The sequence below is a fragment of the Colius striatus genome, chromosome 1, assembly GCF_028858725.1.
Source record: "Colius striatus isolate bColStr4 chromosome 1, bColStr4.1.hap1, whole genome shotgun sequence".
NCBI classification, from domain to species: Eukaryota; Metazoa; Chordata; class Aves; order Coliiformes; family Coliidae; genus Colius; species Colius striatus.
Window position 1 is genome coordinate 186,423,812 of NC_084759.1, and position 21,501 is coordinate 186,445,312.

Consider the following 21,501-nt stretch of genomic DNA (forward strand, 5'->3'; position numbering starts at 1 on the left):
TGTTTAACTGAATCTGTATCTTCAAGAGATCATCTATATCTTTTCTGTCAGATGATTGGCTTTGGTTATCCAGAGCGTTAACTGTAACTAGATATTACTTCTACTACTGACTTTGGTTGGAAAATAAATCAGTGGGAAGTTGCACACCTGAAGGAATTTTTTTTCTGCAAAACATTTGTACTGACAAGGCACTGTAACAACCTTTTAAACAGCTACTGATTTTTGTTTTGCTGTCAGGAGTGGCTAGGGAGAGCCTACTGATGGGACAAAATAGGAATATTTACCCTTCTTTTGAGGAACTGAATTATTTTATTAAGAGGTGAAGGAAATAGCATTTATATTATGAAAGAGGAAAAATAAATAGGCTAAATAGAATGATTAATTTAGAATTTTAGTTCACCCTCATAGCAGTTGACATGTGTGACAGCATTTGAGGTTTTTTTAGTCTTCTTAGATTAACAAGGGTAAGGAATAGATAGAAATAAAAAAGAAGTTGTCAGCGTCTGCTTTCCAGTGAAGATGAACACCCTGGGCTCTCTGCCTGGCCCCAGCTCCCTTCCTGCCTTGTTCAGCACATTGGGGACTGCACAATCTACCAGGTGCCAGGGCTGTGTTTATATACCTGTTAAACTAGGAGCCCCATGGTGGATACTGCTCTGGAGGTCGAAGTTTCTTATCCCATGCAAGAAGGAAAATTGGGGAGGTAAGAGCCAGGCATTTAAAACTGTAATTAATGCAGGGCTGGCTGCTGACATGAAAATTCTTTCTCAGGCAGAGAAAGCTTAACTGTGGGTGAAGAAAGCTCAACTTGTGGGTGAATATTTTTGTAATTCAAAGCAACACTGCCTGTGGCCCCTGCTGCTATCAGCCCTTTTTTGCCAAGTGCTTTTGTCTGTTGCTGTTTGACACAGAACAAATATTTATTGCTTATAGCTTTAATTAGGGTGTGCTGGTAAATGATCTATTTCTACAGCACAGATGGGAAGCTTATTCAAGGGACAAAAAGCATATGCTTCTCTGTGGTCAGCTTGGTAAGATAACAGTGTATGTGCCACACTGTAATGGTTTCTACTTTGAACCAGGTGGAGGGTGCCCTTTCCTGCCATTGCTGCCATGAGCTACTGTTTAGCTTATAGCAGAAGTTAGGGCCCTAGCTTAAAAGGAAAAAAAAAATAGCCCTAGGTAAGATAAACAGACAAATCTGACTGAAGCATCTTCTGAAAAAGTAGAATTGAATGCACCTGGTGCATGAATCCTTCCTCAACTACTAATTTAGCTCGGAAAGCAGAAGGGGGAAATTGCAGTTTTAAGACCACTTTTTAATCCACTCTACTCCTGCCGGCACATTTCTTGCAGCATCTCACCAGAGGCAAGAACACATAGTTGACTATTGGTATATATATTTTTTATTGTTTTTAGCAGTAAGAATTTGCCTTGTAAGAACAGACAGGTGAGAAGGAAAACTGCAGTTAGGATCCAATTTATCAAGTCTCAGCTTTGGTATTTCTGTGTACTCTTTTTATGCTGTGACATGTGCCTAGTAATAGTTAGAAAAGAAGTATGTTTCTAGTTCTGTTGGACCTAAGCTGCTGTTGTGAACCTGGGCTTAAAATACCTTAGGTGCTCAACTAGAATATGAGATTTGGAAGAAGTAGTACACTGCCTACTCCCAACAGGAATGAAGACCTCTCTTTGTATTCAGAAATGTTTGTGTGGAATGGACTGTGCATATGTGTTTTTATATGTACATGTATGTTCTATGTGGACAGTTTTAAGTTGATGGGAATGTTTTAGATCTCCCCAGCTGTTTATTTCCAGCAGTTGAAAGGGGAGATTTTTACAAGGTGAATGAGCTGATCTAACTCTGTGCTGAAAAGAGTTTTCTCCTCTGGCCTCTTCCTTTGTACTGCCTATGTTTGGTATCTGATTAAACTGGCAAAACATTTATTGATATATTTAAAAAGAATCCTGCTGATCTACTTAGCCAATGTAGCACACTGCAAACTCTTAGTGGCCTTCTGAGATCTTGGATATGACTTCATACCAACTGAACACAGAATTGGATCTCTGCCTCATTGGAGGTATGTCAACAGAGTTTTTTTCTTTTGTTAGTACTTCCCTTGTCCCTTCCTATCACTTTACTTGCCTCTCTTTTATCTTGGTCATATGCTCCTTCTCTTCTCCATTCCCCATTTGAAAAAGTAGATTTATACACAATCCACACCAGGAGTTACAACTGTAGACATGTAATCTGCTGGTTTGTGTGCAGAACGCTGTCAACTATAGTTGGAGCTGAGGGAGTTTCTCAAATAAAAAATTACATGTTTTGTGGTTTTTTTGTTTCTGAAGAAAATCCATGAGATCAAAATAATGAAATCCAACTTAGTTTCAGAAACTTAAGTAGTCAGGCTTCCCTGGCAACTGATTTGACTTTATAATAATTTCCTTGTTTTTTCAAATGTTAGAAGTATTTTTGTTTGTTACTGAGTGGGAAGTCCCTCAGGGAGAAACTGACAGAAGAAAATGTTACTATCATCCATTTTATGTAGAACAGTATCATAGATAAAGGATCTTCGAAAGATGAGATTTGGATTATATTTCTCTCTTATCTGGTGTTACCTGTCTAATGCTAAAATGAGCTGTTTCAAAAGAAACTGTTTTTCTACCCCTCTATTTATAAAGAAAACAGCCAGTGAGTGAAGTAACAACGGCAGAGCTGAGTGTGTTACAATGGATCCACCTGAAGGAAAACCCATGCTTGCTAGCTTTAAGCAATGAAGAAAGAAGTGCTCATGAAAAACAGGTTACATTGGCTAATTACTTTCTACTCAGTGTTTTGTTAATATCAAGTTTTGACCATCAAGTATAAGCAAAAATTGTTTTTCATACTTCCTTTTAGGTAATACTTACTGAAGTTTTTCTCAGAGTATTGTTTTAACATTTCCCACTTAGCCATTCTATTTTGGTCTTTCAGAAGTTATAAACTTTTAAAGTGTACAGGTTATAATTATTTTTCTTTGTCTTGTAAAGATGAGAAAAAAAGATGAAACTGATACTGATTTTTTTTAAATGATTTTTTTTTTCCCCCCTAGCTGTCCCTTTTTAAAAATTTTGATGTAGGTCCTAATCCCAGAAACACCTTTTATATAGATACTTGGTAGTGGTCATTTCCTCAGAGGACAGACTGTTTAGGTTGAAACAGGCCCAGTTCTTTTCTCCTCTGGTTATTGTGATTCGTGGAGTCAAAACCCTAGTTATGCAGAGTTTGTAGGGATTCCTACCCTCTGTATGTCCTTGAAGGGAAAAGTAAGAGCGTGAAAACACTATATGCATACCTTGATTTGCTGTTTCAAATTGCACGGTTTTGTGCTTTTCACCATCAGACTTTGTGCATCCAGAAGGAACTTGGGAATGTGTTCCTGTATTGCCAGCTCTGTTTTCTGTTAACTGCAAGAGGCCAAGTGCATCTGCAGGGGCCGAGTTGCTAGAGGTTGCCCCAGCATTGGGTGTTCACTCCATGCTGCTAGTGTGCCTCCTACCTCTACATTGTCTGTATAGGATGTAGCTTGTCTTTCCTATTAGCCCCTTTTGACAGTGCAGGGATGGTAACTGACTCTTGCTTGTTCCCAGGCTCACCATTTAACAGCTATCCAGGATTAATATCAACTGCACTGAAACTTGTTTTTCTAGACAAAGGCCTTGACTGACTCAGGCTTAATTCTGAGTAAATGTAGTCTTTGCCAACAATCCTGGTTTAAATTATTTGTGTTGTTCAGCTGCTTATTTGCCAATTTCCATTGAAGTCTATGGAAAGAGTCTATTTCAATATGGTTCATCTTGAAGTTTTTGCATTTATTTTTATGTTCTTTCCAACATCTGATTTATATTAGAGGTTACATAAAATCAGAATGATTTTTACATAACAATAAAAATATTTTTATATTATAAAAACTATGCATGCACAGATTTATACAAATATAAAATACAGAAATATTATGAAAAATAATTCATGTGACAGTTAAAATGAATCAGAATGAATTACATTACATTGTGTAAATACTGAAGTTCAAGGTTGAAATGGGAAGCAAATAGATAGCATTAAAACTTCAACCTAATCCATACTGTCTGCTACTACACTGAGTTCCACCAGGACACCTGTGATGCTTCAACCTTATCTGCCTAAAAAACCTCAAATTACTCAAATAACACAAAATCATTCTTTGTTTTGAAGAAATTTTAGAGCTACATTTCCTTATTCAGTTTATGTAGCTCTAAACTCTCCGTTCAACTGAAGGATAGAGATGCCACAGCACAGGACAGCAGATATGGTGTTATTTTAAACCAGCAATGTTGCCACTTGAAACACTGTCAAGCCTTATCCTGGACTTAACATTTTTTGAGGGCTGCATAGCATCACTTTGGTAGTTACCACTCTGCTTATCTTTCCAGGCTTCTCTATGTCACTGTCGTTTGCTGGTCCATGCTTTTCAAGGAAAGACTTTTTCTAGGTTTGATGAGAGAGGAGAACATGGTGAGAAGCAGCTGCCTTTCTTTCTGTCACTGTTTGTTTTTATTTCTTGTTTGGTCCTGCTGTTAATACAGTCTAAAATCTGAAATCCTACCCTGCTTACCTCAGCTCAAGTTTTCATTTTCAGTCCTTCCAGATGGTGAAGGGTTACTTTCTGTTATAGAAACTGCTGGTGTCCTTGTGTGCAGCATCCCATGTGGGTTAACCTATTGTATTGATAATCTGAGCGATGGATCTAGTATCTAATCACAGAGTATGTGTTTCTCACTAAAATGTAATCTGCTTTAATAATGATGCACCAGGATTTTAAAGATGAGCCATGGTCTTACTCATGGACATGCTGTGGAGTACAAGAGAATCCAAAGGAGCCCTCTACAGACTGATGCCTAAAAAAAATTATCATCATAAGGAAGTAGACCTTGTGCTAAATAATCCAAGAAAATTTTATCAGTGCATTTTCAGTTAGTATCATGAGTATAACATTGTTCTCCAGAGACACAATTTGGTCTGTTCGTTGTGTACACAGGGGAGAGCATAGTATTTAAACCTTACCTTGTGCCACCAAGGTGTATTGGCAGATGGGGTCTTCACACACTCGAGAATAAGTGAGCAGGACAAGGAGTTTCAGCCTGTGTTCTTTGTAGTGGTGTGAATTCTATATGTGCTACAATAAGATGTAGCACGTATAGGATAAGATGGTTATCAGGGAGAGTCAACATGGCTTCACCAAGGGGAAATCCTGTTTCACCAACCTGACAGCCTTCTATGAGTGCATAACCGGCTGGCGAGATGGGGGGAGAGCAGCGAATACCATCTACCTTGAATTCAGCAAGGCTTTTGACACTATCTCCCATAACATCCTCATCAGAAAGCTCAGGCAGTGTGGCTTGGATGAGTGGACAGTGAGGTGGATTGAGAGCTGGCTGAATGACAGGTGGTGATCAATGGCACGGAGTCGAGTTGGAGGCCTGTGGCCAGTGGAGTTCCACAGGGATCGGTTCTGGGGTCAGTCTTGTTCAACATCTTCATCAACAACGTGGATGAGGGGACAGAGTGTACCCTCAGCAGGTTTGCTGATGACACCAAACTGGGAGGACTGGCTGATTCCCCAGAAGGCTGTGCTGCCATTCAGCGGGATCTCGACCGACTTGAGTTGAGCAGAGAGGAACCTCATGAGGTTCAACAAGGACAAGTGCAGAGTCCTGCATCTGGGAAGAAACAACCCCATGCACCAGTACAGTCTGGGGGTTGAACTGTTGAAGAGCAGCTCTGCAGAGAGAGACCTGGGAGTCCTGATTGATAATAAGCTAAACATGAGCCAGCAATGTGCCCTCGTGGCCAAGAAGGCCAATGGCATCCTGGTATGAATCAAGAAGAGTGTGGCCAGCAGGTCAAGGGAGGTTTTTCTCCCTCTCTACTCTGCCCTGGTGAGGCCTCATGTGGAGTCCTGTGTTTAGTTTTGGGCTTCTCAGCTGAAGAGGGACAGGGAAGTGCTGGAGAGAGTCCAGCGCAGGGACACCAACATGATCAGGGAACTGGAACATATTTCATACGAGGAAAGGCTGCAGGAACTGGGACTGTTTAGTCTGGAGGAGACTGAGGGGTGACCTTGTTAACATTTATAAATATCTGAAGGGTGGGTATCAGGAGGTTGGGACATCCCTTTTTTCTATAGTAGCTAGCAACAGGACAAGGGGTAATGGGATGAAGCTGGAACACAAAAAGTTCCACTTAAACATACAAAAAACCTATTTCACTGTGAGGGTGAGGGAGCCCTGGCACAGGCTGCCCAGAGGGGTTGTGGAGTCTCCTTCCTTGGAGGTCTTCAAGACCCGCCTGTACATGTTCCTATGAGACCTGATCTAGGTGACCCTGCTTCTGTAGGGAGGCTGGACTACATGATCTCTCAAGGTCCCTTCCAACCCCTACCATTCTATGATACAATGCTTTAGGTAAAGATAACTCTGTGATTGCATTGAATTTGCTCTTCATCATTCTTGTTTTAAGCAGTCATGATTTAAAAATATTGTGGCCTTAGCAAAAAAAAAATCAGAAAAAAGAATATTTTTTATTACTAAAATCAAAGGAATAAAATATGTCAAGTATTTAGTTGCACTCGTAGCTGTTGTCTGGTGAAAAAAATGATAAATTATATGCGTTGCAGTACATATTAGGGAAATTGCTTCTTAAGAACTTGCCTTTAAGTCTTTTTCTCATTTCAAGTCATCTGATTTTCATCTGCATTAGGGAAAAATTTTGGCTTTTGTAAGCTCATAGTAAACACAAGACATTGTGTTCTAGTTTTGCAGTGTTTGTTTATATTCTGATTTTTTTAATGTTATTATATAGTTGTGAGAATATGGGATTATGTCAAAATCGATATATATGGCTGAATTTCAGAAGTTAAATTTTGTTTTGTTTTGATTTTGAGAAAATTTAATGTAAATAAAATAAAATCCGATAAAGTAATTTTTCACCCTCCCTACATAACAGTAGTCAGTAGCCTCAGAGTTCAAGTAAAATTGTTTTGTTTCAAATCTGAAAAATTGCAATTCTCTAAGCCTTTCAGTATATGACTATTAATATGAGTAGTAAAACTGGATAAATACATAAATATAGTCCTTAGCACAGAAATAATAGCAAACTTTCTAAAACTGCTTTTGTTTATAGCAGTATAAATTTGTACTGCTTGGATTATTGTTGCTTTTGCTAATTTTCTTCTGTAGGACTAAACCATAGAAATGTACAAGAATTTTGACCCCAAAACCAGACAAATACAATTTGATAAGGTTTCTTGAAAGGCAGTTATGGTAAATATGTTTGGTAATTGCTTTATTCTTAGTTGCAAAACCTCCTGTTTGCTAATAACTGCAGTTTCTCTGAGCTTTAAGTTCTTAAAACTATAGGTTTTCTACAAAAAGGTGGGAAAAATTATGAATATGCTTTTTTTTGTTTCTTTTTTTTTAGTACAGAAGGTACAAGTGACAGAAGGAGCAGAGAAGAGAGGAAGTAGCTCCTCATCACAATCCTACATAGTTGCTGGGAAGCAAAACTGTGATGGGCTGGACACAGCATGTGTCTTCACCTGTTTGGAAAAGTGTGTGGACCTATTTGGAAGGTCAGTGGTAATAAATGAGTATTGCTTTAAACATCTACCTCCCTTAGAGAAGATTTTTCATTACTTATTCCATACAAAGAAATTAATCTGCATACTGCTCTGTGGGAAAACCATGGAACTGACACTACGTGTGTGTAAAATATATTATTCAGAGCTTGATTTAGAAGTAGAATTTCCAACTTGAGTCTGAAAAGTTAAGGAACTCAGTCTCTTATAGAATGAATCATAGAATGGTAGGGATTGGAAGAGACCTTTAGAGATCATCTAGTCCAGCCTCCCTGGTAGACCAGGTCCACCTAGATCAGGTCCCACAGGAACGTGTCCAGGTGGGTTTTGAAGACCTCCAAGGAAGGAGACTCCACACCCTCCCTGGGCAGCCTGTGCCGGGGCTCCCTCACCCTCACAGAAAAGAAATTTCTCCTCATGTTCAAGTGGAACTTCCTGTGTTCCATCTTGTCCTATTACCCCTTGTCCTGTCACTGAGCACTACAGAGAAAAGACTTGCCCTTTCCTCTCAACACCTGCCCTTTAGGCATTTCTAAGTGTTGGTGAGGTCCCCTCTCAGTCTTCTCTAGGCTGAACAACCCCAGGTCTTGCAGCCTTTCCTCGTAAGACAGATGCTCCAATCCCCCGATCATCTTGATAGCCCTCTGCTGCACTCTCTCCAGAAGTTCTCTATCACTCTTGAAATCTATATGATAATACAAGTTCTCTTTTCTATATGAGTCTAGGATGATAAGAAATGAAGATGCCTCTTTGTTCTTGACTATAAGAATGGATGCTAGTAACTGCCACACTTGCATTATAACCAGATGTTGAGTTATTTTGGATTGTGTATGTATCTAGTCTTTGCTTTGATATAATTTGTACATTATTTGTTTTTAATCCAGGCAGTATTAATGCAAAATGCTCTGCTTTATTTTTCTTTCCAGTGTTTAAGTGCCTTAAGAGAAGATGTAATTGCTTCTTCAGGGAGGAACTGTGGCATTTGCCAAGTAAACACAGATGAATCTTTGCAGTCATGAAATCTTGAGGCAGCTAAGAATTTAAGCATGGCCTCTTGTTAGCATTTCCTAATAGTCTAGCATTAGGCAGTTCTGCTCAGGATGCTTGCAATTCTCAGCCCTTTTCTTGACCTCTTGATACACTCTGTGCCCTATAGAGAGAGCCCTATTATCCAACTTTATATTCCTTTCTGAGGAAAAAGTGCCTAAATTGTAGCTTAAGCAGCTACAGCCACTGAAAGTCTAAGAGCACTCTCTTATACTTGGATGATGATGATTTACATATACTGTGCATCTATAACAAGTATGTTCAAGCTGAATTTCAAATAGCGTCCAATTGAAATGAGGTTTTATGACTTCTTGCAGAATAACTGTGTCTGGAAACATTTTCAAGTAGGATAAAATAAGTAAATGCTGCTGCTCATTTTGCTCAGCTATATTGCAAATACATAGAAATAAAAGATGAACAACAAGGGGATAAGTGGTAAATTGTGTTCTGTCCATACATCTGAAATTATTCAGAGCACTCAGTCTTTGAAAAAAAACCCCAAACCAACACAGAAACCCAGGGTTTATTTGTTTCTGGGTTGTTTTGTTTTGATTTTTTTACTAAAACACCCTGAAACTGTGCAGGCCTTGAACATAATGATGTTGAAGAAGATGATTTGTCACCAACAACTAACTTGCAATATTTTAAACAAACTCCTAAATATTTAGCAGCCTTGATAGTGCAAAATCTGAGCATTGCTGCCTGGCACAGATAATGATAGATCTATGAGTCAGTAATTTGTAACCAATTTTCTGTTACATACAAATACATATAAATACAGGCACTTGTGCTTTTTTGTAGTCTAAAAGAGTTCAATTATCTTACTGAAGTGTCAGATTAGTGCTGCTTGGAATGTGCAGGTGAAGAGCAGCACTGTCCCTTCAGCTGCAAGAGTTACTCAACATGTCTTACCAAGCTGTTACCTGAGGCTGTTTCTATACAGATCTGGATGGAAAAGAATGGTAACAGTTTAGAGATTCTACAGGCATGAAAAAAGCAACACCAGCTAGTGATCCCTTACAAATTTCTACATTAATTTATTTACTTAGTATCCATATCAATTCAAACTATTCAAGGTGCTAAATGCCTATTAATAGATGTGTTATGAGAGGTTGCCCCTCCAGCAGCTCTGGGGGTGGGGGTACCTCCAGCCTGGCTGCTGGAGCCCAGGCTATCTTGAGGTGTGGAGGTCTCTGTCCGAAGCTGATGGATGCAGCTGCTGCTTTTCTGTCTGCAGGTTCAACCAGCAGCAAGGCTGAGTGTGCATCTCAGAGACACAGAGGACACCGCCATGAGGAGGCGCTGCCTTCAACAGCACCCACATATAGTACTGTCAGGACATGTAAACGCAGACAACCCAGTCCCTTCATCCTGTTTAGTCCATTCACACACGCACCATTCACTCTGTTCACATGGACATTCACACATCCCTGAAGCATCAGGATGGCTTCTCTATCCACCACACCTGCCCAGATCCCAGGCTCTCTTCCTGGCTCAAGCTGAACTTCATTTGCTCAGTCCTGATTCATCTACCCAAGCCTAAGTGGTACAGGGAGGATGGTGGGGGCAGGGAATATGATTGGTACACAGTGGTTCATCTCTTTTTCTCTTTCCCTCTCCATGGGCTGCAGTGTGAATTGACATTGCTCTTTTTCTTCCAAAAATAGAATCTTACTGGAAAATTGAAAAAAAATGGTTTCACATGAAAGTATCTAAAATACAAGTGTAGCAGCTGCATTGGCAGAGTAGATGTTGTCTTCTACCTATTTATTACAAAAAAATATTGGTAAAGCCAGGTCCTAGCAGATGGTGCTAATTGTATGTTCCCTACTTGAACTGAGGTAAAAGATTTTTCAAGAGCACTGAGGACTCTGGTTCTGGCACTGTCTTACTGAAAGATATCTCTTAGTTGTGAGCAAGCCCTCTCTTTGCAGGAATAACTTTATTCCCCCTATGAGCATAGCACATGTTGCCTCCGTAGGAACCAGACTGATTTTTGAACCTTATTCTTCATGATGGGCAGTGAGACTATACAGAGTAGCACCCAGAAAGGCATTCCTGGGCATTTGTGATGCTAACAGCTATTGAGGTGTTACGACTCACTCATATCCTGCTTTCAGAGTGAGTAGTGCTCAGCTTCTTTGGCAAAGCATACATACTTCCCCAGTGTATTCAAATCCCAAACCTGGAGGTAGGTTATGGCATAACAGGCTTCTGTGATAAAATTAAATAAGTGAAATAAGTTCAAGACAGATTTCTAGGGTAAAAGAATCTGGCTTTCCTTCTGAAGAAAACACAGAAGCCAGTGTTCCAAGGCTACTTACCTCAGAAAAGCTATTCTAAAAAAATTTATTCCATACATTAGAAAAGCAGGAAAATGAGTAGATGTAAAAATGCATTTGGACTCCAGTAAACCTGACTGGTACATTACTCTAGAAACAAAATTCCCAGTTATATATGTCATTTACAGAAAAGAAATGTGCTAAAACTGATGAAATCCAGAAGGAAAAGGCTTTTACTTGTGATTGTCAAAAGTCCATGTTTCCCTTTTTTCACTACAGAACATAAGAAATGAGTCAAACATGCTTGATATTTCCCACAACTAACAATTTTCTGCCTTTTAGGAGGAGGAGCTCAAAGGTGACAAGCTAGTCATGAGATTCTAGAGTTCATGTTCTAGTGTGGGAGGGACTAAAATTCACATTAAAGTTTTGGCATGAGAGGGAGAACTGTCAGAGTAGAAGGATTCCTCTGAGGTTTTGTTTTTTCTTTTTTTTTTTTAATTTTTATATTTTTTCTTCAGGATGACAAGTGTTCAAGTTCAAATTCTCCTGATAATTCTCTTTTGGAATTCTGATTGCCAGATTATTCCCAGGATTGAAGAATGTGGACTTTTGTGTTCTCAGGTAATCTGTTACTTGTTTCTATTTGATATGTATTAATGTAGTAGTTGTATGCTGCCAAAATACTTGTAAGAAAAGCCAGAAAGCAAAAATGGAAAAATATTTCAACTGTCCTGAATGTTCACTTATCCAAGGTGGGAAAGATGACTGTTAGGGAGTAAGAAAAACGCATCCTACACTATTTCCAAATGCTGTTTTTAACCTGTCTTTTGTATTTGGGGAAAAAAAAATATTATTCCATATACATTACTTTGGATAGTCAGTTTTTAAAACAGCAATGATGCCAAAGAGATGAGTGAGAGAGGAACAGGAGGTTTCAGAAATTGCTAATTACATTAGAAATGGAATACTTTCCTGTGAATAGAGTAATTAAGCTTGAGAGAGTAAAACCTGTTTTTCATTTTGTGAGATGAATATAACTACAGTATTAAATTTAATGACTTGTGTGTGTGCATAGCAGTGGAGTGTGAATCATGCTATCTCTTAAGAACTTTGACTGTTGTATGCTTCCAAACATCCCCACAAAGGGGCAGCATGGAGATACTCTGCTTCTCTTTGCACACTGAAATTGGAAGAATACAGTACACTGAAAGATCAATTAAAAAAGGATAAAGTAATAGGAGTCTGATTTTAAGTTTTAGCAGAGAATGATAGCTATGTACTTGCAACAGAGAAGTGGTATTGACTGAGAAAATTTGGCTGTCTATACACACTTCTGCTTGAAGATGTCAGTGTTTAGGACAGGCAATAAGACATACTAAACACTGTCTAAATGTGATGGTACTACCCAGATATTAAGGTAGTACCCATTACAGCAATTTCTTCTATGTTTTATATGTGCATCCTACAAATGAAGATGCTTATAAAATACCAGGTTGAGGGACACCTCCCGCTCTATATTTAAAGTTGTTTAATGTTCCCACATTTAAATCCTGTAGTCTCTATCCACTTAGATAGTTTTTAGTATAATAAAATATAAAAGATTAATCTCTAGATGCACATGAGCACTTTCAACAATTTGTATGTACTTATGTTTATGGATGCAAACACACATTTTATTTTTAAATAATTTATATTCCTTGGTTCAAGAGTGCTAATTTATCCCTTCAAAGTGTGTATGACTTTCAGACTTGTCATGTGAAAAACAATATCAACATTTTCGGTGTGATTTCATCCAGGGGACAGGATTTACCTCTGGAGACTTTAAAAGGCATCTTTCCCTATCATCTCTTAGCTATGTGTGTTACAAAGAGTGATTCACTAAGTGCCTGAGATTTGGTAGGCCAGATCCCTTCTTTGCCTTTGAGAATTGGCACTACAACTTTTCCAATAATGAGGGCTGGATAACTGAGAAAGGTGTATTTTATTTTAATTGGCAGGAGAAATAAGCTGTTTCCACCATAATGGAATCACTTAATCATTTGTGATGTTAAAGATAGGATTCAATTAATGTTCTCTGTGATATTTTGCTAGTTGTATTCAGGAGAATCTTGAATACCTTAATGACTTTTTAAGACACATGTATTTTCTCACAGGGAACAATAATGATCTCAACAGGGCAAATTACTGCCAGCATAGCATTTTCAGTCTAGTACAGGGCATTTTAGCTATGTGAACTCTAGAGTCTCATGACTAGCTTGTCAGAAAGCTCCTCCTTCTTTTTCTTTTGAAATAACCCATTCCTACCTCAGTAACTTCAAAAGGTAGCAGTTTTATCTGTTCCATAATTTACAACTCAATGGTCTTCATAGGGGCACTAATGAGCGGTTCCAATTTGTGTTTGTCTATGTGCAATATATGTGTGCTGCCTTCTGCTGTAGCACCTCAGATCAGAAAGCAGAGAATCAATGCTCTTTTTTTTTCTAGCAATTTGTTTAATGTGATAATGAGACGTGATAATTTTAAAACCATCAGAAGTTTTCTGTAGCTGCTCTCACTACAAGTGAGTACTATGGATTTTTTTTCTTTATGAAATGTTTCTGTAGCTTTGTATAGCACTTTTCTGCAGTCAGCCCTAAGGTTGTGTGGTTCTTCATAAAGTAATAGGGGAATATTGTCAGAAGGTTTTGAGCAGGTTTAATAACCGAAACTTTTGAGTTTGACCAGCGGACTAGATTTTAAGATGGCTACATCCCTTGAATACTTCTAAGAAGTTTTTACCTCCTTGGATACTCCTTACCTAAGTAAAGTGTTGATTGTACTTAAGAGGGGAAATAGTGACATAACTGTGTTGAGGTGTGTGACTTAAAATCCCTTTCCACTGAACCACTTAGATTTTGGATCTTATTACAACTTTATGAACAACTTAGTTTACCATGAGTATGCAGCAAGACATACTTGCATTGCCTTGTATAAGGCAATATCCAGGTCTCATTACTAACCACAAAGTGTACTTCAACACAGGAAAAAAGAACACTGCAAGTTTATGCAAGTATTACACGAAGATTTGAATAGCATGAAAATATACAATTGTGGGTTGACTGATGGCAAAAGAACAACCAAGCTTTTATTATGTATTATTTATTTATCCTTCTTTATTTTAATGGCTTGGCTTTATAACTCCCATGATATTCTGGTATTCAAAAGTTAAATACAATGGACTTGGTCTCCATGCCTCACCCAATAGCAAACACAGTTATCAACCAAGTTTTCCTGTAAAAATATAGGGGAATCCCAGCATGCAATTGTAATTGAGTTTTGCCTCACTTGTTTTACAATCCGCATTGTTTGCAGGCTATACACAACAAAACGGGGTTATGCCAAATTTCTTTCAACAGTTTGTAAATATCAAGAGAACTGCATTTAAAAAACTCTCCAGAAGACTAAGAAATAGTATTTGAATTGTCTGACATTAAATGTAGTAACATTTCCAAAGCCCTCTGATAAGGACAGAAATCTTCAACTAAATCTGGGATTTCCCTGCAATTATAAAGGCTATTGGCAGCAAATTCTTGATACAGCTGCTACCTGTTCATGCTACTTATAGTCAAAGCATGTGATGTTTCTTCACTGGATATTTATGCCATGGATCAATTCATTCTTAATGAATACTACATGCTGCAAAAACAGTGATATAATGCAGCCCTTAGGCCACTAACTCAGCTGATATAAATTGACATTCTTTGTTCATTATTAAGATAAGCTTTTCGTATTCTAAAAGTCTATTCTAACTTAAAAAAAAAACAGACATGAAAATCTAGGTGACATAATTCAATTGTTCTCTAAAATCTGTTTGAAAAACTAGATTTGGACATGCTGGCTTTCTCCAAATGAGGGAGAGATGCACATTGTGGGGTCCCAGCACGGGAAGATGGTTCACCACTGACTTTTCTGTGCAGACGTCAATATAGACCAATGCAGGCATCAAGAAGGCCAATGACATTCTGGGATGCATCAAGAAGAGTGTGGCCAGCAGGTTGAAGGAGGTCTGCTCCCCCTCTCTCTGCCCTGGTGAGGCCTCATCTGTGTCCAGTTCTGGGCTCCCCAGCTCAAGAGGGACAGGGAAGTGCTGGAGAGAGTCCAGCACAGGGCCACCAAGATGATCAGGGGACTGGAACATCTTTCATACGAGGAAAGGCTGCAGGAACTGGGACTGTTTGGTCTGGAGGAGACTGAGGATGGGGGATCTCATTAATATTTATAAGTATCTAAATGGTGGATATCAGGAGGTTGGGACATCCCTTTTTTCTATAGTAGCTAGCAACAGGACAAGGGGTAATGGGATGAAGCTGCGACACAAAAAGTTCCACTTAAATATAAGAAAAAACTATTTCACTGTGAGGGTGACAGAGCAGTGGCACAGGCTGCCCAGAGGAGTTGTGGAGTTTCTGTCCTTGGAGGTCTTCAAGACCCGCCTGGGCACGTTCCTGTGCAACCTGATGTAAGTGGAGCTGCTTCTGCAGGGGAATTGGACTAGATGATCTCTAAAGGTCCCTTCCAACCCTACCATTCCATGATATCTGATAAATGGAAGAGATGCAGAGAAATATAAAACATATCCTCTGCTAATATTGGCTGACATGCAGCACAATCCATAAGAACATGCCTTAGACAGAAAGCCTGGGTTTTGCATTCCTGCCTGTGATCGACTCATCTGTATGGCCCTATTCAAGTAATTTCTCCAACTTTCACAAGTATAAAATAGTGCTGACCTTCCTGTGTGATGTGTCTTAATTATGTGTCTTAATTAAGTGCTTTGAATACTATAATTAAATGTTAAGTCCTCATTAGTCAAAGCAGTCATATTTAAGGGCCTCAATCATGTTGAGTCACTGTATTAGAGTGATATTAACCCATTTGCTTAGATATCCCTGCTTGCCTTCACTATTGGCAAACAGGAGAGCTGTTGTTTAGCAAGTTTAGTTGACTTACCTCTTAGACTGTACTTCACAATTGCTCTTAGGGTCAAAAATAACTAGGTAATGACAAGACACTTAGCTTCCATGTTTCCTGCTGTGTCCTATTCCACTGGTTAGGTGCCATCCCATTTCCTCACCACCTGAGAAGATAACACCCAGCAACAGGTCAAAATAAGGACTTAAAAAAATCTCCAGTGTTAGATTAGAGCATCTACCACCCACTTATTTCAGGAGATTTGGAGATGGAGAAAGCTCTGTAATTCAGAACTTGTAAAACATGCAATGGTAGTGCTTGTTTGAATGTGTTTTTTTTCCTTTCTCACTTCTCCTTTCCTCAAGAACTCTGGAAAATATTTACAAGGTCTGGAAAGAGGATAAACCACTGCAGTAGCAAGAGCAGAGACACTACAGACAGTCATGAAACTCAGGGACACAAAATTATTGGATGTTAGAACTAAACAGGACAAAGTTTCCTGAAACTGAAACATGAGGCAATGCTAGAAGCTTCACCACCAGCAGACGTCAGCATGTGCAATCGGTGCCTGTAGCAGAACATAGATATAAAAAACCCCAGTGGGATATATAAGCAAGCTCAGCCAGAGATGGGAGCAGCTGACCTTTGTTATTTGTGGCGAATTTTAGCTCACAAATAGCTCTTAGCTCTGATCTTAGGGAGAGAAGATATCCTTCAGCTCCATTTGGACCCAAAGCTCAGTATTGAATATTGAGATTTGTGAACAGGTGCTTTCCCCAGCTACAACTGGAAAGCTACTTGTAATTTGATCAAATCAAGGCAGGACAAATTGTTTAGGAGTGGTAATAATTTTAATGGGACCCTGTGGTGTGACCCAGCTGGAACTTTTGCAGTCAGGTCTAGGATTAGCTGTGTATTTGCTGGAGCTGGCAATGCTGTTCTTGTTACTTTGACATGTTTGTTTATACTATTTGTTTCTCCTCTCTTGCCAGAATGTCTGTGCATGGGAGAAGCAGCAGGGATGATAAAAATTAGAAGAACTGAAAAGAGATTTTCAAAGACTCCTTTCTAAGGATAGGTTTGGATACTCGCCTGTCTTTTTGGTTCAGCATTGATAAGCTAGGTCTCATTCCCAGATAGGTAGGTAATTTAGACCTGAGAAAGGAGTTTCCTCCTACCTGTGTCTAAAATAATTTGATTTCTGGGAGCCATGAATTCCCATACGCTGTGCTGTGCTTACCAGGCTGTTCAAACCAGGAACCCACATTGGAAGTTCCATGCATTGTGGTACCGTCATCCCCACAAGAGATCTCTGGGTTTTATAGATCAGCCTGCCACAGATGTTTTCACAGTAGTTTTATACTCTGAGGAAAATATTTTTTCCTGGCAAAACTTTTTTTTTTCCTGATTTTGTTAACATATATTGGTTGCTTTTTGAAAACTGGGTAATTGTTTGCCACCTTAAAAACACAAAACAGAAAAAATGCTCTGAATGGCAGTGTGTTGCTGAGGAAGTTTCAGACCAGCTCTGAACTACTTGGCTAGAAATGACTGCAGAACCAGGAAAACCATGTATACTCAGATGTGATGACAGAGGGTACAGAAAAGGTAGAACTACTGAATGCTTTCTTTTCTTTGGTCTTTACTGCTAGAGACAGCCTTCAGGAATCCCAGTTCCTTAAAGATAAAGAGAAAGTCTGGAGAAAGGAAGACCTTCCCTTCATCACGGTTGATAATAATCTGAACATGAGCCAGCAATGTGCCCTCATGGCCAAGGAGGCCAATGGCATCCTGGGATGCATCTCGATCAATGATTGAGAGTGTGGCCAGCAGGTTGAGGGAGGTTCTGCTCCCCATCTACTCTGCCCTGATGAGGACTCATCGGGAGTCCTGAATCCAGTTCTGGGCTCCCCAGTTCAAGAGAGGTAGGGAACTTCTGGAAAAAGTCCAGCAGAAGGCTACAAGGAGGCTGTGGAGTCTCCTTCTCTGGAGGTTTACCAAACCCACCTGGGCACATTCCTGTGTCACCTGATGTAGGTGGACCTGCTTTAGCAGGGGGATTGGACTAGATGGTCCCTTCCAACCCCAACCATTCTGTGATTCTATGATATGGACACATCACATCCCTGACCCTGCACTCACAACTGTTAAGACTTCACTGTGCCAAAATTTTCTGAGGTCAAGAATAAACTGGAAAGTCACAGTAACTAATGATGCTGAACATTGGAACAGATTACTTGTGGAGATCTCTGCATGTGTTCAGAAAATATTCCTCAGATATGTCTCAGATAAAAGTCATTCTTTCTAAGGCAGAAGTGTAGAGTGGATGGCATCTTGAGTTCTTTTCTTACCCTAGTATTCATTTTTCATTAATGATTTTTTCTTTTGTGGGGTCTTTCAAGTCATATTTAACTTCTTCCTTTGGAACAGTCAGTAGAGCCAAAGACCCATCTTTATGTATTGCATATCTGGCCCTTTCAGCATGCAAAATGTGTAACTCAGGATGAAAACTGTATGGGACAAACAATCTCATTCAGGAAGTATCTATGCAAAAATGAGGAAAGTTTTGGTTTTACTTTGCAAACGTCTCTTTCTCTTGCAATAAAATGTTTCGACTGAGTTGTTTTGAATATGTGTGGTAAATTTCAATCATTTCTTGAAAACTGATGGTCTTGGAGTTGCCTCTACTTGCTACATATTTTCAGAAAGTATGACTCATATAAACAACATTGTACAGCACTAGATGTGTATTCATTGTCTTTTCTTGGAAAAATTTTGAGGAAATAGAATTTATTGCAGTTAATACATTTTACCGTCTCCAGTTTTGTTTTTTGCTTTCATCCTTACATATGCAAACTTCCTTGATCTTTTTCCCACTTCCTCATCTCCCTGACCTGCTGTTCTTTCTTCCATGACTGCAGTGTCATTTTTCACCATTACTTTTCAAAGTTTGATATCTTTGTAGTATAGTCTTTCTGCATTTGTGGTTTCATCTTTTAAAAATTCCTTTTTACAATTCTTATTATAGCAATGTTCTTGGTGATTGGTTTTGGTCAGCAGTATGTGGGTTGTTTGAGATTTTTTTCCCCTCATTTTTAATATATGTGATGCGATATAATAATTCTTAAAGCATTGTCAAGTCTATGTTACCATTCAGTCTACCTTTGTAGCTTATTTTCTCTTCCACTTTGAGGGGAAAAGCCACAAATACTTTTAGGCAGATGTTTAGCATTGATGGTTTTCAGTGAGCAAGGGCTACTATTAAAAATGAGACGTTATGTTGAAGCAACATGTGAAGGTACTGAACACTGATGGGTTTATTAAGCTGAGGCCATACCCTAGAGTTATTACTGCTTCTGAGGGCAACAGTGTGATCAGGGGAGTCAAATGAAACAATCCTACTGTTTGAAAGTGGCTCGAATCCTCTTTGGAAGCCCTTCTCTTGGACCTCTACCTTCTTTCTTTGGTCTGTGCTACCTTTAGCAACTAGAGTATTTGGAAGATATACAAGATAAAGCCAAACTATACGATTATTATATAATTTGATTTTTTTGATCCCTGCCCCTGCAACCTCCCATAAAGTTATGAGTTGACAGTAAAAAGAGAAATCGAGTATGTATCGACTTTTTGAGTAACCATTTTTAATTGTTTTATGTGATTTATTCTTCCTTAGCATTTCAGAATTTATTCAAGACCCACCTGGACATGTTCCTACGCAATCTGATCTAGATGAAGCTGCAGGGGGATTGGACTAGATGATCTCTAAAGGTCTCTTCCAACCCCTACCATTCTATGATTCTGTGATTCTATGACTGTCTTCTATATCATTTGCCTCAAACTGCAAATGTTTCAGTTGAAATGCACAGTATAGGTATTTTCAGTAGGGCTTTTCAACATGGTAAATTTTGAATGTGTGTTTATTTTTTCCTGTACTCACATTGTTAGCTCTTTCAGGGGAAGATTTTTGAATTTTATAGCAGACGAAAAGCATATAGGCAGACATTCTGATGTAAAGTTTCTAATGTAGGATTAAGACTTTCAGGTGCCATTATAATAATAAAACTATGAGTAGTTAGGAAATAATCCTCTCAAAAAAATTTAAGTATACATCTGCACAAAAAAAGCTTTTCACCTACATGTACTAAGATTTTCCTTGTTTTACTGTGGCTGGAGAGATTATGTAGTACAAGCAACCATAATTAGAGCTAGTCAGGCATATTTGTCATTAAATTTTTAATGGAAGCAGTTTCTTAACTGATAATGTGGGAAGGAATGCAGTGGCCTCCAGGAGACTGCTTCACCACTTCTTCTAGCGTGGCCTGAGGGATCATTTGTATAGCTTTATATCCTTACACAACAACATAACAAGCTTGAATAAAGCTAAAGTCAACATTTAAAATAGTTTCTCAGCAGGAAGAGCAATAATCAGGGGTACTTCCAAGTTTATTTACATTTGGATTTTCTCTTTGTAAGGAAAAGAGGGAGAAACAGCATTTCTATAGGAGCTACAAAATCCAGAAACATGTTCTGCTGCATTTCTCTCTGTGGCTTTGAAGGGTTTCTCAGCCCTGACACGTGGCCTCCAAAGTCTTGAAACTGTTGTAAGAAATTATTGCCAACTGTGCTTTGTTGTTCTAAATTTTGGTGTGACTTTGTGATCCATGCTGGCAGCGTTGGGATTAGCAAGTTCTTTTTTGTTTCCAAGCCCCTCTGCCCTCAACATTTTAGGATAATATCTGTGCAACATTCAGCTATTCTGTGACTCTGCTCCTTTCTTATGGCTCCAGGTTATTAAATACAGATTAAATTGAGATGGTGAGAAAACATTAGCAACTTGTCAGGGAAGTATAAGAAACCTACATGCTTGACATGGTGGTGTCTCAAGTTAGGCAAGGGGAAAAGTTAATCAGGGGGTTAATCTGAACTCCACTCTGTAGAGCCCAGGCACCCGAATTATGAGCCATAGTTTGATGTTTTCAGAGTAGCTACTGACAACAAAGTTTCAGTTTCTGGGGTTTTGTTTGTTTGTCTGTTTTTCTAGTCAGTGTTTAAAATTAAAATGTAAGTTGCCTCTGAAATAGGAATCTTGTAGGGAGTAGGAAACTGAAGTAGGAGATCTCCATTTGGATGTTGAAAGCACTTAGCTTTAAAAATCACCCTGCATCTTGCCTGTCATCCTCTCAGACCATCATTCTTTTACTTCTCTATACTTTATACTGCTTTGGCAGGAGGCCTGGGAAACCCTCTCATTTACTGGACAGTGTAGCAAACAGACACTTTAGGATTAGAACTGCTTTGTGGAGGATGTTGAACCTGTCTTTCCCTTGAGGTAAGGACTTGAAAGCAAGAGTATAAAGGCTGGAACATGTCCATATTATTTTTCTCTTCTAATACTTCCAGTTTGAAAGAAGCTAGACTTGAGCTTTGTTTGATATCTGTTACTGTTAAATCTATTCCAGACACCTGCTATGCTGGGGGACATGGGTGTCTCATAAGTAAGTGTGAGACTCTCAAAGAGCTTTGGCATGAGCTAAATGTCATTCCAGCTTCATTTTAGTCATGAGCTA

General features: G+C 38.9%; 1 protein-coding gene across 1 annotated transcript in view; it reads left to right on the forward strand.

Annotated features, from left to right (window-relative positions):
• Window positions 1-11,503: 11,503 nt before the first annotated feature.
• Window positions 11,504-21,501, forward strand: part of IL17REL (interleukin 17 receptor E like) — a 48,984-nt gene continuing 38,986 nt past the window's right edge. The window contains exon 1 of the mRNA XM_061988933.1: window positions 11,504-11,605. Coding sequence (XP_061844917.1) covers window positions 11,504-11,605 — 102 coding nt within the window. The remainder of the gene's footprint in view (window positions 11,606-21,501) is intronic.